The following is a 15237-nucleotide window of genomic DNA, read 5'->3' as shown; positions in this document are numbered from 1 at the left end:
TCAAGAGTGTAAACTGTTGACTTTCCCTAGAGAAGGCAACTTTTTTTTCCCTTGAACAGTTGCTGTTATTATTTTACACGGTCCATGGTACTCTGAAATACATAAATAAATTAAATAATTCTTGTTTAGTATGTAAATTCTTTGTGTATACTTATCCTTGAAATAGCAAAATTCCTTACCAGCTGACTTAAAAATAGAAAGTTTGTAATGTTTAAACCTTTATGTGATTTTAAGGAAAAAAAAAGCCCACTGGACTTTCTAATTTAAATGAGAAAATGTCATCATTTTCATTGTTGTTTTTTATTTAATTTGGCTTGCTCTAAATAATTAAATATTTTTTTCCTAATTTAATTCTGATTCCAGACAGTACAGTTCATTCTTTATTAGCATGAGCTGTTTGGGATTTTTTTTATCTTTTTTTTTTTTTTTTTTTTTTTGTTATTTTTTGTTATTTTTGGTTTGTTATTTTTTGTGGGGTTTTTTGCTGGTGTTGTGGGGGGAGGTTGTGTTTTGTTTTGTTGGTGTTTTTTTGTGATTTTTTTGTTTGGTTTTGTTTTTTGGTTTTTTTCTTTGGATTCTGGAAGGCTGTGTGAAGGAAGCAATGCCTTATTTTTCAGGATATGTTTGTACGAATAACCTCTGTGTATTCTGTATCTTTGAGAACGCGTGGTAATTTTGTATGAAGTAAGGTTAAAAGGTAAATGGTGTGGTACTGTTTCTTTTGGCTATTGCATTGAAGTGTTTGACCTTTAGCAACCTGTCTTTATCTTGGGCAGTAAACTGTTTAGTTCTGCTTATCAAAAGAGACTTCACTGCTCTCTTTCCATGCTGTTCTCATCCAAAACACACTGTATCAATCCAGTATCAGTAGACTTTATCAGCAGCAGCTATTATTCTGTTTAGAGATTCAGCATAAAAAGTTTGTTGTAACAGTACATTTTATTCTGTAAATATTTTCATTTGTACTTCAGTGGTTTCCAGTTTCATTATCTAGTTTATATCTTCTTTTGTATTACCTCCTTATTACCTTACTCTTTCCCCCAGTTTTAGCGGTTTGACCTGAAATTACTTAGTTTGGTGTTGCTGTAAAGTGAGTTATTTTAGGCTATTCACACTATATCCTATGTATGTCTAAAGGTAAGGTTAAAATGGCAAAGTAAGTATCTTTGCAGATTTTTGACAGATTTTCTAATTATTTGGGGATCCCTTCAAATCATCGACATGGTGGTGGTAATTTGAAATCTGATGAAGTGTTTAGTTAAACAACTCCCCCATACCTTCAGTTGTCTGTGTGGTTTACCAGAGTGAAGTTCTACACATTGAAGTATTGGGCAGAGGCAGAATTTGCTGTATCTCTGAAGTGACTATAATTCATAATGCTGCTGGTGATACTCAATGAATCTGTAACCTGGAGGAGGTTGTCAGAGTTTGAGGCAGCTGCTGGTTTGTTCTAGCTTTTTCTTTTCATTGACTTGTTAATTTACATGATGCTTTACTGCTGTTACTAGTAAACAAATACTGGTACCATAGTCAGCCTCCCTGTTTATAGTTGTAGTAAATAGGATATTTCAAGAAGTAAATCCAAGAAGACTGAGCCTAGACTGCTAGTATCCTTGTGTCAGCATTAGTGTGTCCAGCAGGGCCAGGGCAGTGATTGTCCCCCTGTACTGGGCACCAGTACAGGGGCCAGTCCAGTTCTGGGCCCCTCACTACAACAAGGACATTGAGGTGCTGGAGCATGTCCAGAGAAGGGCAACGGAGCTGGTGAAGGGCCTGGAACACAAGTCTTACGAGGAGTGGCTGAGGGAGCTGGGGTTGTTCAGCCTGGAGAAAAGGAGGCTCAGGGGAGAACTTAGCACTCTCTACAACTGCCTGGAAGGGGGTTGTAGCAAGATGTGGGTCAGTCTCTTCTCCCAGGCAGCAAGTGACAGGACAAGAGGATATGGCTCCAGGTTGCACCAGGGAAGGTTTGGATTTGATATTAGGAAAAATTCACCAAAACAATTGCCGAACATTGGAACAGGATGCCCAGTAGAGTGGCGGAATCACTATCCATGGTGGTATTTGAAAGATGTGTAGATATGGCATTTAGGAACAAGGTTTAGTGGTGCACTTGGTAGTGTTGTGTTTACAGCTGGACTCAATCTTAAAGGTCAACCTTAATGATTCTGTGATTCTGAGTTTTATTTCTTGAGTACTGGATATATCTCTGTTATTTTTTGACTTGGTGGATTTGTTGCATCATGCTGCTAGCAAAATTTCTAGGTGTCAGGGATCACAGAAAGCTGCCCTAAGCTGTCTGAAGAATACAGAGCTAAAGCTCTCAAAAACTGTCTCAAAAAGAAACCCCAACACAGAACAGTATTTGATGATCCCAGTTTCTTCTCCCTTTTTATAAGGACAGGCTGAAGCCAGACTCAAAAAGAATCAAAGCTTTTCAGTGGATGCCAGAATCTGAAGACAAGCAAACATTTCAAGAAGTCATGAGTGTGTATTCATGATATATGAATATCTTGCCAAGTTTGTTCCCTATCTGTCTTCTGTCAGTTCACCCACCCCATCAGACAACTTCTGGAAAATGTTCAGTGACACTGGATTGAATAGGGCAGACATTCCTTTAATGAGTTTGATAGGTAACAGTTCTTGTGCTGAAATGCTGCAGCCGTGCTTAACTATCTCATTAAGAAAAGCTTGTAAAGAAAAGCCAGTAGAAACACTGTAGAAAGCCAGTGTTCTTAGAAGATGTTTTTAAGTACAAAATAGGCTTCTTTTTCCACAATGAAAAAGACCAGTGATTTCCAAGCCCTTTTGAACCAGCTGATCGCTGTGATTCTTCAATATTGCTTATGAGTGTAACCCAAACTTACAGAATAATTAATTCCAAGTACTGTGGGATACAGTCAGTGGTATATCCACTCAGTAAATTAAGAACTTGTACTACATTCCCTTGGAACCACAGTTGATAATCGCTGCCCTAAGACACATGATTTACTAACCATAGAAGACTAATCTCTACTCCTTGTGACTTTCTCTTTAGGGAGAGACATGCTTTCTGTTTTTACCAATTTTTGGATCAGATTTCTGCTTCCAAATTGACATGGAAATAACTAGAATTGTGGGAACAGATTCAGAAGGAGAGATAGTTCATGTGTTGGATGTTAAAAACATAGGAGGAATGAACATATTTTCAGTAAGAAATGAGGCTTCATTCATTCATGAGGTTCTCTGACCTGCTCCAACCCCAGCCGTTGTGCCAGCTTTATGTTCTGTTTCTGTATATATTTTGTATTTGACTGAAGTTACATACTTAGATATGCAGACATTTAAACAGAGATCCTGTGTGCTTTGTCTGTCTGGATTAGGTGGAAGTTCAGTGAGTGTTTCCAGATAAGCTCAAGGTGGACACACTAGTGTAAAGCTATAGAAAAATGTCCTCTTTAGATGCTATCCATAGCTGCTCATCACTTTCTCACCCAGGATAGGAGATTCCTCCCTGCAGCCCAGCTGATGTCCTAGCATGTGACCTAATCAGACTGGTTTTGCCTAAGAATTCATTTTAGAAGTACTCCTGTATATTAGTGGTTCGCACAAACAAGTGGGGTGATGGTTTCTGGCATAGGGATGCTGACAGCTGGGAAGGGGGAATAGCAGCTGCATGTAGAAAAAGATACGTATCCACAAGCTAAGGAAAGATTAGAGAAGTCCTCCAAAATAATTTACTTTTTAATTTATTTGGTTTTACATTTGAAATGAGTATTTAAAAGAAATGATGAGTGACTATTTCAAGGGTAAAGGCAGGACAGTAACTTGGACATGAAAAAAATTTGATTCATTATTGAGGTACTAATAAAACTGATTTGTGAGGCTAATATAATGTGTGAAGTAATTCTAAACCTTCAGAAGCAGTAAGGTTTAACATAAACTAAGCCATAAAATGTTGGTAATCGAAGTAATTGTTTTTCTTCTTGCAGCTGTTGCTTTTCTGAAAAGCTGTCCATTACATACAGTAGTTTACTTGTTTTATGTAGTATTTTCTTTATGCTGCATGTGTGATGAAAAAACCTACCCTTTGACTTGCAATTTCAAACTTGCTTTAGCATATTTTTAACCATTAAAGAAAAAAAAAAATTTAAGTTGCTCTTTATCTAGTGATAGGGAGGAAATTTTCTCATATAAGGACTGGTTCTTAAACTCATAGATCCACCAGTTTTGAGTTTGTATTAGCAATGCTGCTGCCAGTTAATTGTGTAACTGATCTGCTCTGAGTTGCTCTTAATTGGAAAGAAAGGGGGTTTTTTAGTTATTTCTTTCTATTGCTGCTTATTTTCATTGTGCAATTGGAGAAAATACAGACAATCCACACCTCAGGATAAAATGCTGTCTTGCCCGTTAACAAAAATTAGCCCACTTAATGCAGAATGTTGTTGAATCTGAGAATATTTGTAGCTGAGGATATTTGTTGAAAGTGGGACAACTTTTGTTGAGGGAAACTGAGTCATCACAAGTCAGTTTTGGGTAAAATCAAATGCATAATTTTTGATCTTGACTTCAACACAGTTGGTCTGTGTGGATTTTGAACTACTGTACGTTTCCTATGAAATATTTGTGTTGTTTTGATGACAAGAAAGATTAGTTTGTCATTTTATTGTTGCTGTTAATATATAGCCCATTCTGCTGAAGCTTAAATGAATATCACTTTCCTTTATGGTCAGTGGACGTAACTGAAAATTATTTAAAGCATTTTTAACAAGAGAATTAACATAGAGTCTTTTGTAGATAAACTTCACCCTTCCTGTTTTGGATGGAGCAAGAACTTTACCGTGGAGCAGATTTAGGAAGTGGCTTTCCATCTATTCAGTATTTTATAAATAAAAAGTTGTAGGGTGAGGCCCTTCCTTTGGCATATGGCTGATTATTTCCTGTTTGATCCTGAGCTGGTGTATTTCAGGTAATGGGAGTTTTCTAGCATCTGTTGGAGAGGAGAATTTTTAGGATTTTGTTTTCATTTATGCTCCTACAAAAATACAGTTTCTATGTTTGCATATTATTATAGAACAAAGAGAAATTATCAGATATATAAATAGTTCCCCTTTTACAACTTTTGGACTTGGCTGCACAGTTGTTTGTACCAGGGCATTCTTAAACATACAACTGGGTATTCTTATACATGAGCTGAAAAGATGTCATTGACACGTCTTCCAGAGATCGTCAGTACTTTCAGCGAGGTTTAGAAACTGATGAATTGTAATTGCAATGGATTTTTTTGGATTTCAGGTTTATCATCTCCTTGCACAGGGCACACACCTTCTGTAAGAAGAACATGTAAGAGGCAGAATTTAGACTCATACTGCTGTTTTACCTAAGGAACACACAAGTTAATATATGAAGTAACACTACCCTCATCCAACACATCTGTTATAAAGAAGCCTATGAAATCTAGGCCACACACAAACTGGTCTCCAAGAGCCTGTAGTTGGTGTTAGAATGCTGTTATTATGTGGTCTGATTGGTTTAGTAAAGAATTATCTCCAGTAAAACCATGTAACATAATAGTTCTTGCTCTCCCACATGGGAGCTACTTCTGCTTGACTAAGCAAGGCATTTCTTGAAGAAGTAATGATACACTTGCTCTTGCCAAAATGTAGCATTAAATGAAGTGTATCATCGTGTACATTTCTGTTGTGTACCAGTTCTTGTTCATTTAAACATTTGTGTCAAATCTTCCACCATAGTATTAAAAAAATATTAAACACATGGATTTCCTAGCAATATATTTAAAATAAATTCTTGCTTCTTATTGAAAACTCAAGTGTAGTAGTTTTAAAGCAATGAGTAACTATTTGGAATTTGTAAGTTTTCATAAATTAAAACTCTTGTTTTCTAAATAGCACCAACTTCTGCTGTGTTGGTTCTGAATTATGCAGCCTTGCTCTACAGATCTGTCCTTGGGTAAACAGAGCTTTAAACACGTACTGCCCTTGCTGAGGGACTTCACTTTTTATTGCTTTTTAATTATATTGTTCTTTAGGTCTCCTCAACAGTGTCATACAAAAGCTGTATGTCAATCTTTAGATTGCTCTATAAGCATTGAGGAAATGCACAAAAAGGTGTAATTTTTTGTTTGGATGGTGAAGGGAAGAAGAAGGGAGTTGACGAGGTGTGGAGCCTCTCTTCAGAGGTATGATTGTTGCCGAGGGGCCAAGCCCTGCACAGCAGAAGCCGTGGGCAGAGAAGGCTGATGTGGGCAGCCATGGAATGCTGCAGCCAGTCATGGGCTTTCCCAAGCGGTGGTGGGCTCCACCCCATTTCAGACCCCTTGGCTTCACTGTAACTGCACAGGTGTCAAGAGGGGCATGGTATGAAGCAAAGTAGTATCTAGATGATGTCTTGAGCCTAAACTGGAGGTAATGGATTCACACAGGTAAATAATTCTGCCTGCATGTTTTCTTCCCAGTGCATGTAAAAGACCAGGGTTGTGTCTTAGGACCCAAGCCAACTCTTCAGGGTTTTCAGCCTTGAAAATGTGTTTGTAAACTCAGCAGAGTTGGCCACTGTTAACACAGACACCCACCCCTCAATTTTACAGAGCGCTTTTCATCTCTTTTCATACTAGAATTCTACTTTTAAATGTAGGGGAAGCCTTGTGATGGCATTGTTTCAGACTGCATTTCCTCTATCAGATTAGTTTAGTCAAAGGGATGAATGATGCTGTGATCTAGAAGCAAAGGGCTGTAAACCAGCTGAGCAGAAACATTGTGGCTCGCAGCACCTGTCCCTGCTGTGCTTTGCTCACCTGCTGCCCCCACATGTTGCCAGTTCTGGTCCTTGAGGACAAAGCAGACTTCAAATCTGAGTTCCTGTCTCTTTTAAAGTGAGGGCTCTGTCAGCGTCTGTTCTCCACAAGGGGCTTCCAGGAGACTTTTCTGTCAGATATTTAGATGCCAAAAATGGTGGGCTTACATTCTAAAAGTTGATTAAATCTATTGAAGTTCCTAAAAAGGAACTTGAAAGTTTCATTGGAAAGGGAGGAAGAACTGCATTTAAGTGCAAATAACTTTAATGTTTTGCATATCTTCAGTAAGAAGCAAATTAACATGAAATTGTTCATTATTACATAATACATTAAATAACTTGTTTCTTCCAATTTGCATTTTAATGAGTATCTAGTTGGTCTATAAACACATTGATTAATGGGTGCAGAAAATATTACATGGATACAGGGCAAAATTGTTAGTGTGTTTTTAAGAAAGGAATAGAGTACACTTGTTGATATTTTATAATTTAAAATTGTATGCCATTGTAAACTGTATACTATTGTAACCAAGCATTGAATTTGTTCTATGTTAATTTAGTTTTTTGTAACCATAAAAATTAGTTCATCTTGGTTGAAAATCAGTTTTAAATGTCTTGATCATGAAAATTGTCTGCAAGTGGTTTAATGACAATTCTGAGCATTCTTTGCACCGTGGAGCTATAAACTTATATTTTGTACTCATAACAGTATAATTATATTGCCACTGCAGTGATGAAAATTTCTCTGTACTCTTTCAGTAGAGGATTAACTTATTGTAGTTTGGAAGAGCAAATTTTGGGTAAGTTACTGAAATCAAATTTGCATGGTTGAAAAACATTCCAAGATAGCATATAAATAAATTAAAAAGAAGAGATTTGGGGAGAGGTAGTAATTCCTTTTAAAAGATGTCTTCGACAGAGAATAAGCCGTGATAGTGGCAGTTCAATGTTTAGTAGTTTCCCAATTTGCTTAAGCTTACATGCACAATTAAAATGCAAATTTGACTGCATGTGCAATCAGCTTAGAGTTAGGTCTACATTATGAAATATTCCAGTATTGTTTTTAGTTAGGAGTAGAAGAAAAATTATACCTCATAGTCTGTCTCACCCATGCTGGGAAAACCTGGCATAGATGTGGCTTGGTTAATTGAAGAGTGCTTTGTCAGACTTACTGTAGGTCTGCTGAGGAGGGGAAATAAGAAGCCAGTTTATACCACCAGAGGGCTATACCAACCCAGCTATCATGGCTTAGGTGAGAGAACAAAAGCTGTTATCTCTGTCTAGTGTAGGGGGACCCTGGGACATCACTGAATCGAGGGAAATTTCCAGCAGTTTTCTCATGGAGTGTCTGGAATGGACATGGTATGGCTTTCAAACTAGTGCTGTACTTGTGCTCTGCATGTTCATGCTCTGCTGTTGTGAGAAATCAAACTGCCAGTGAGCATGTTGCTTCTTTCCTCCTTGCATGGAGTATTTGATACTTGTGGGAAATATGCTCTTAGTAACTGAAAAGCTCCTGTCTTCTGTAAGATAATATATTAAATGAGTACTTGCATGAATCACAGATGCAAAATTGTGATTGCTGGGCATGTTGGGTCTTCTCAAAGTGAGTTAGTATCTAAAGGTTGCAGGCTATTTAACATGGCTTCTGAGCCACAACCCAGCTCCTTCCCCTGTGTTAACTGAGCCTTGGGGGTCGTTGGCCCTTGGATGAGGAGCTGAGAGCAGGCATCTCTGAAGATGAGTACTGACTCACAGGCACTGATGGTGGGCTGTGTACATATGGTGCAGAGCTGCTCAGATAGTCTGGGCTTGCGTCGTGTTGCTCTGAGGAGTTCTGGCGGAGGCGAGAGAGTGTTAGATGAATCTTGAAATGTATGGAATGCTAAGAATATTCAAAAAATCCAGGAAAGGCTGTGAGGAAAAGAGCAAGGTGTTGGAAATTACAGATTAAATCATGGGCGTCAATTTCACTTGCTAAATCATCCTGTCCACCTAATGGATGTGGTCCTTACCATGTCTGCTGGTCCTGCTTGTCTTTGTGAGCAGAAGTACCGTACCCCTTCTGCACTGGAGTTTCCTCATCTCCTGCATGTAGCTGCTCAAGCTTGGCATATGCAAGTCCCGGGATGAATTCAACTGAAGAGGCTTTCGTGTGTGCATGAAGCCAAGAGCATTCAAAAAGAGTGACATAGTGTCATATTCATTCAAAACCATATCTGGAGAGGAAAATGTTTTAATACCTGCATATAAACTAAAGCACATCCATTAGAACAGCTCTCCCAGAAATGAGATGTGGAGATTCATTCGAGTCCTTTCTGAGACGGGAGAAATTTACATCTCGCATTTGCTACTCAGTTCTACTTTCTACAAGCTATGGACATGAGAGATACAGAGGCTAACTATCCTGGTGGGACCAGTCTTCCAGAGAGTCATTCCAATCATCAGAGAACTTCTCTCTTGTTTCCCATTTCCTCAAAGCCTGTTTAGAACAGATTCTGTGGTTTTAGCTGTTCTGAGTCACCTTGAAAAGTTAAAAAACTTTCCTTTGCACAGACCATTGAGCTAAGCTGGGGAAACTTGATGCATGGGTTGAAATAAGGCTTGTCTTTATCCCCTTTGAATACCGTGTCTGCTCTTGCTGTTGAAATAAAGCTGGTTTTTGGCCAGGTATGCAAGACTTTGAGCTCAAGATTGCTCTTATAACTTTCTGCAACCTGTAGTCATTTGCAGGGGAGGACATCTTAAGTTCTAGTTTTTGTTGTCATTACTGTTTATGTTGTCCAACAGCTCTGTTGCACAAAGTGCACATGTGGCTCTGGAACAGTTTTGGGGAAAAACATGGTGCTGTGCTAGTCAGAAAAAGAAAATTATATGGACTTTGTCAGTGAGTGGTGGGCATGTTGTCACGGTATTCCCTAGAAATGTATAATTTCACCTATCAGCAAAGCCATCCAATATGTTTTTCTTTGGTTTAAGCCTAAAACCATTTTTACATTATCACTGGAAGAGGGATATAGCAGTCAAAGACGTGAGCAGTCTCCATGTGCTTGCTTCTGCCCCTCTTTCTTCCTGTTCAGAGGTTAACATTCCACAGCTGAGCTGGAAGAAGAGAATGTGTGGTATCCATAATTTCTTTCATGTCAGTGTCATACATTATGTAACTTAGGACATTGTTGATGGCACTTTGAAGTTCACTGTGAAAACTTGGTGTAGTTGTAGATGAGGGAGTTCTCAAAAGTTCATTCTGCCTGGGGAGTTCTAGGCAGAATGATCACCTCCAACCTGGGCAACTGACATCTCCATTTCTCTAACTAGGTCTGGAAGTAAATGTCTTTCAGCTGTATTTAAACAGTTCTAAGCACAAGTTTTGGTTTAGCTTTCTCAAATAAATGAGGTGTCTTCACTAACATATTGCAGGTGCATCACAACTTTATATTTGCATCAAGTACTTATACGGAGAGTGGCATGGCTGATCTCAGCCAAAGCCTCTATGCCCTTATCATGTAACAATAAGAAGAGCTAAAATTCCATGAGAATAATACAAAAGTATGCATATTTGTGATCCTCTGACCTCACAGATGCTAGATGTGCTGATTTTGGAAAACACTTCAAAGAACTTGAATTCAGCTTAAATACTTGTCATGCACAGAAAAAGCAAGACTGCATGTATATATAGCTATATACAGCATGTGTATATAAAATAAATATATTCATGTATTTGGAAGCAGAACAGCTGTTTCTACTTCTCCTTCATCTGCTTACTAAAGTTTTACACGCTCTTTCCATTATGCTGGTGCTGTAACTTAGGTCAGAGAATAAATGTACGCTAGGGCCTCGGTAAATGATCACCCTGTGGCTCTAGCTGTTTTCAGGATTATCTGATTTATATGTCAGACAGAATAATCAGTTCACTGGTATCATTCCCTTTCTTGTTTTTCATTTTAAAAATGTTATTTCTTCTTTCCCCACACATGGAATCATTTTCAGGTTTTAGTTCCAGATGTTTACAGATGAGCTTTCCATGGTCTGAGCTCAAAATCAGTATCAGCTGGAATTTTAAAGATAGGGTTCTTTTCATACCTTGTTGGGTCACAAGTTCTTCCAGTATTTTTCTCCAACAGAGAGCTCTTTTTGCTTGGTTGGAATATTTTCTGCAGTTTTCTTTCTTCCTCAAGCATCACATTCTCAGCTTATTTTTCAGAAATAGCCTCCTTGTATTCTGATGGATGTTAATGTCATGCCACCATCCTCTTCTTTCAAGAGCTTTCAGTGCTTTCACAAAGTTTTCAAATCGTTGATTGTACCATTAAGCTGTAATTGACGTATTCTGTATTGATACTCTTGTAATTGATAATCTCCATTTCCTTCTGTAAAGCATAGTAACTTATCTCTGAAAGTTGGTAGTTGTGCCTTGGCTTCAGGTATAAACTGGTTTGTGAAGTTTTCACTCTAAGACCATGGCTCACAGCTCTTTCAGTTGTGCTGATGCATCTGGTTTTAGAATTGAATCACTGAATCACATTACTTGGAGGGGGAAGTAATTTTAAAAGGGAGCATCTCAGTGATGCAATTTATGTTGCAGCTATACAAATAGATTTATCAGCACAATTGGGATGTTGCAGCTATACAAATAGATTTATCAGCACAATAGTGAAGGAGGCAGATTGTACCAGGAGGATCAGAATTAGCAGCTGGGGCAGAAAGATTGTAAAGAGAAAATTGCTCAATTATTGTTAGAGGAGCTAAGCTGTTTTCTTTGTTTTCTGTTGTTAAAACTGTCTTCTTGCTCCACTTTTGCCCTCTTCCCCTCATTTAGGTAAATTTTATTTTTTTTAAGTCTTTTGTCACAAAGTATTGAAAAGATTCATCTCTTGTATGAAGGTGTTTAGTTTCGAGATTGTTGTGATGGCAGAGTGACTTCTGACTGCAGATGCAGTGACGACAATGGCTGTCTTGATTCTCTTCCACGTCTTCTTTTGCAAGAGTTTGGAAGAAAAATGTGCTTAGATCAAGCTAATACTTATATTCTAGGAGTCAGAGAATTTAATCTGGGTTAGTTCTTTGTGGTGTGTGGGAGAAGTAGCAGCACTATTTGCCATTAGTTTGAAGACCCATGAAAAGTAGAGCATTTCCTTCAGTTGTAGCCTCCCCATGCAGAAGGCAGGGCAATGAATCTGTGTTGTCTCTTAGTGCCAGGGTCTTCTGGAGACTCACGGTTACTATGTTTGTGTACCTGTGGAAGATCATTCACACATCCTTGGTCTGACCACTTTGTGATAAAATAGGTCAAACAGATATGCAATAAGAAAAAAAAAAATGAACTATTTTCCCCAACGCATAATAGCTTTGGGGAGAAAAACCATTTCAGAAATCATTCCGTGAAGGTGTGAGCAAGCATGCTGCAAGTACTTGAAAGGGTAGGTTAAGCAAAATCCCATCTGTCATATGGCTAATCAGAGACAGCGATTTTTCCTGAGCTTTTTCTTTGGGAAGAGAAAAAAAAGTAATGCAGATTTTCTCTGTTTGAAGTTGTTTTACCAAGTACCATGTTTTACTTGCTGTGGAGCATGAGCTCTCAGAGTCTGGGTTTTGTGCTGTTATTTTACTACCAAAGAACTATAAACCCCTCTCTGAGAAAATGCCATGTGCATTTCCACACTTAAAAATGTTTAGCTCAAGTTTGGTTTGGGCTGCACTCTTCTTTTTGACTTGTTACTCTCCACTGAAGACTAGTGTCTGCCTAAAGGTTTCCTTTTATTTGCCATCCAGTGTTTGAAAAGTGGGTCTGATTTTAAACTGTTCACCTAGAGTATGTTATTAAGCATTTAAGAACTGTCTTTATTGAAGGTATCATGATAATCATTGTGTTTCTAAGAATAGTTTGTGTTTGTTTAGTTTTGTGCAGAATGTTGGGATTTTTTTACTGGTTTTCGGACATCAATATGCTTGAGCTGACCTCAGACTGGTTCTTATGAATGGGTTATTTTGGTGGGTTTTCATTGGGGGTGAGATGGGTGTGTTTTGTTTGGTATTTTCTTTAATTTTTAGTCATGAGGAATTGCTTACATACAGTTGTATCATTTGTGTCCACAATACAGATAAATGTGAAAGGAAAGGGTTGCACATCTCTGTGAAAAAAAAGTTCTAAGACAAGCAGACAATACTAAAATATAATCATACTTTGAAGAATATCAACATTTAGCTTTTTTCCCTCAAAAAAGGATATATGGAGATAGAAAACTTACTTCATTCAAAAAGCTAATGTATTTTCTAAATGGAAATTGGCCTAACCGGTTTGAAAATTAACTGCATCTAGCAGTTGGAAGACTTTGGGAAGTTCCTTTTTTTGCTGGGTGTGTAGATTAATAAACTTAGCTGGAATCTGGAAAAAAAATTTAATGTCACTGACTTGCTTTGGAAGTTGCATAAGAGTGTGGTCATATGTTGCTGAAAAACAGTTGCAGTGATAATGAAAAGTTACTTCACCTCAAATGTGGTGCGTAACTGACTTGCAGACTCTTCATTCTCTGTGGGAGAAGGTCAGATGGGTTCAGGTAAACCACTGCCAGGACTTCTTTAATCCTTAGTGACTGAATCACCAGTGCAATCCAAACTAATTAAAGTCATCTTTGTCAAAGACTTCTACAAGAAACACATATAAAACAAACAAAATTTGGTGAAATTATTTAAACACAACTTGTATTTAAAGTATTAGGAAAGATAACAAACTAAATTATCTGTGCTTTGTATGAAGATTGAGATTGCTAGACATTCCAGAGTTTAATTTTAAATATATTGAAGTGAAAAGAAAATCTGGTTTAGTGTTTGTACTCTGCTCTACCATTATTTATTAAATATTGCTGCAAGGGGAACTTAATCTCTCTTTTATGGCATTTCATCCCATAAAAGTTATTTTTGGTATCCAGATAGCACTGAGCTAGCTACATTTGTATTAGCACAGGTCAGGAGAGAGGAAATGGCCAGTAAGTTTTACAGCTGAAACTCACGTTATATCCAATATCCTTTGCTACATTTGGATCTAACTCAATGAGGTTGCTGGTGTGCTAATGTGTAAAGGGTCTTGCATTTAATAATTTCCTAAAATGTGTTGTTTCTAGGTCTACAGACAAGACTGTGAAACCTTTGGCATGGTAGTGAAGATGCTAATTGATAAAGATCCATCATTAGAGAAGTCCATTCAGTTTGCCCTGAGGCAGAATTTGCATGAAATAGGTGAGCGATGCATTGAGGAACTCAAACATTTCATTGCTCAGTACGATGCTGCCAACCAAGATGTACCAGAGTCTTTCAAAGAGGGCTCATACTAAGGACAAAAGTGTGCTTTTGAGTCCTCTGCATTGTGTCTGCCATACTACAGAAATCTGCTTTTTGCGGGGAAAGAGGAGCTCTTGTTGAAGGTTTGAACCCAAGGCCTGTGCTCCTTTGTAATGGCTCAGGTGGCTGTTCCCTTGTCCCCTGTGGTCTCCACGATTGTATTCTTCCTACTGGTTCTTGTTGTCATGTATTCCTTTGAAAGGACGTTCTTTTCAAAAGTCCTGTAAAGCAACAAACTGTTTTTGAAGCCTCTACACGGTTACCTTGGAGAAAATGATCAGTCTGACGTCTGTACACTTATGTTTTGATGCTTACAAGTAACTTGAAACATTGTATTTTTTATTAAAATTACACGAAGCTGCTCTCATTCCTCAAGTTATGCACAAATATGTCTTATACATACTATAGGAAGGGAAAACTTGCAAAATTGGTCACAATTATGATTTAAATTATTTATTCCGGTTTAATTTTAAAATTCAGATTCATTCTATAAAATTACACTAGGGGTTATCTCTAGTCTCTGACTGCCAGAACAATTAACTACTTGATGTAAGAAGTGCTGTATTTTTGTTCTAATCGCAGGTTCTGCAAATGCCTTTTAGGTTTTGGTGTTTTCCATATCATGCCTCATTACTAGTAAGCAGTATTATGTAGGATGGATTCCATTTTTTGTTACTATTTGCTCTGTTTTTGACTACACTGTACAGAATGTAGCTGCAGGCAGCCACTGAGCAGGGTAAGGTCCCTTTTCCTACTCTGTCCCTCTCCCCACTTACAACTTCTCAAGCCTTTTCATCCATTAGTTTTAACTATAAGGAAGCTGTGTGTAATCTTCATTTCCAACTTCAAGAAGGAGCAGGAATTGGGGTGTCGAGGATGGCAAGGGAAGTGGGCAGTGAAAGACAGAACAACTTGCAGTTCCAGAACAGTGGTTGAAGAAAGCCAAGAGGCTCTCAGTGAAATCCAGGCAATTTAATACATTTATTAAGATACTGGTTTTTTGGTGAACATTTTAGGAAAGGGGTAACTTGAGTCATAATCACAAAGAGGTAAGTATAAGCATGATTGTTTTGTATACACTTGCATTTAGAACATATGAAACTCTGT

At 37.9% G+C, this 15237-nt stretch overlaps 1 protein-coding gene across 5 annotated transcripts in view; it reads left to right on the top strand.

The window, feature by feature from the left end:
• Window positions 1-14206, top strand: part of PPHLN1 (periphilin 1) — a 64754-nt gene extending 50548 nt beyond the window's left edge. For all 5 annotated transcript variants that reach the window (XM_048300246.1, XM_048300245.1, XM_048300247.1 and 2 more), the window contains one exon: window positions 13914-14206. In XM_048300246.1, coding sequence (XP_048156203.1) covers window positions 13914-14123 — 210 coding nt within the window. In that variant the 3' untranslated portion in view covers window positions 14124-14206. The remainder of the gene's footprint in view (window positions 1-13913) is intronic.
• The last annotated feature ends 1031 nt before the right edge of the window (window positions 14207-15237 follow it).

This window comes from Corvus hawaiiensis, chromosome 4, assembly GCF_020740725.1.
Source record: "Corvus hawaiiensis isolate bCorHaw1 chromosome 4, bCorHaw1.pri.cur, whole genome shotgun sequence".
Lineage (NCBI taxonomy): Eukaryota > Metazoa > Chordata > Aves > Passeriformes > Corvidae > Corvus > Corvus hawaiiensis.
Note: the sequence above shows the minus strand (reverse complement) of the source record. Positions and strands in the feature narration are given on the sequence as shown.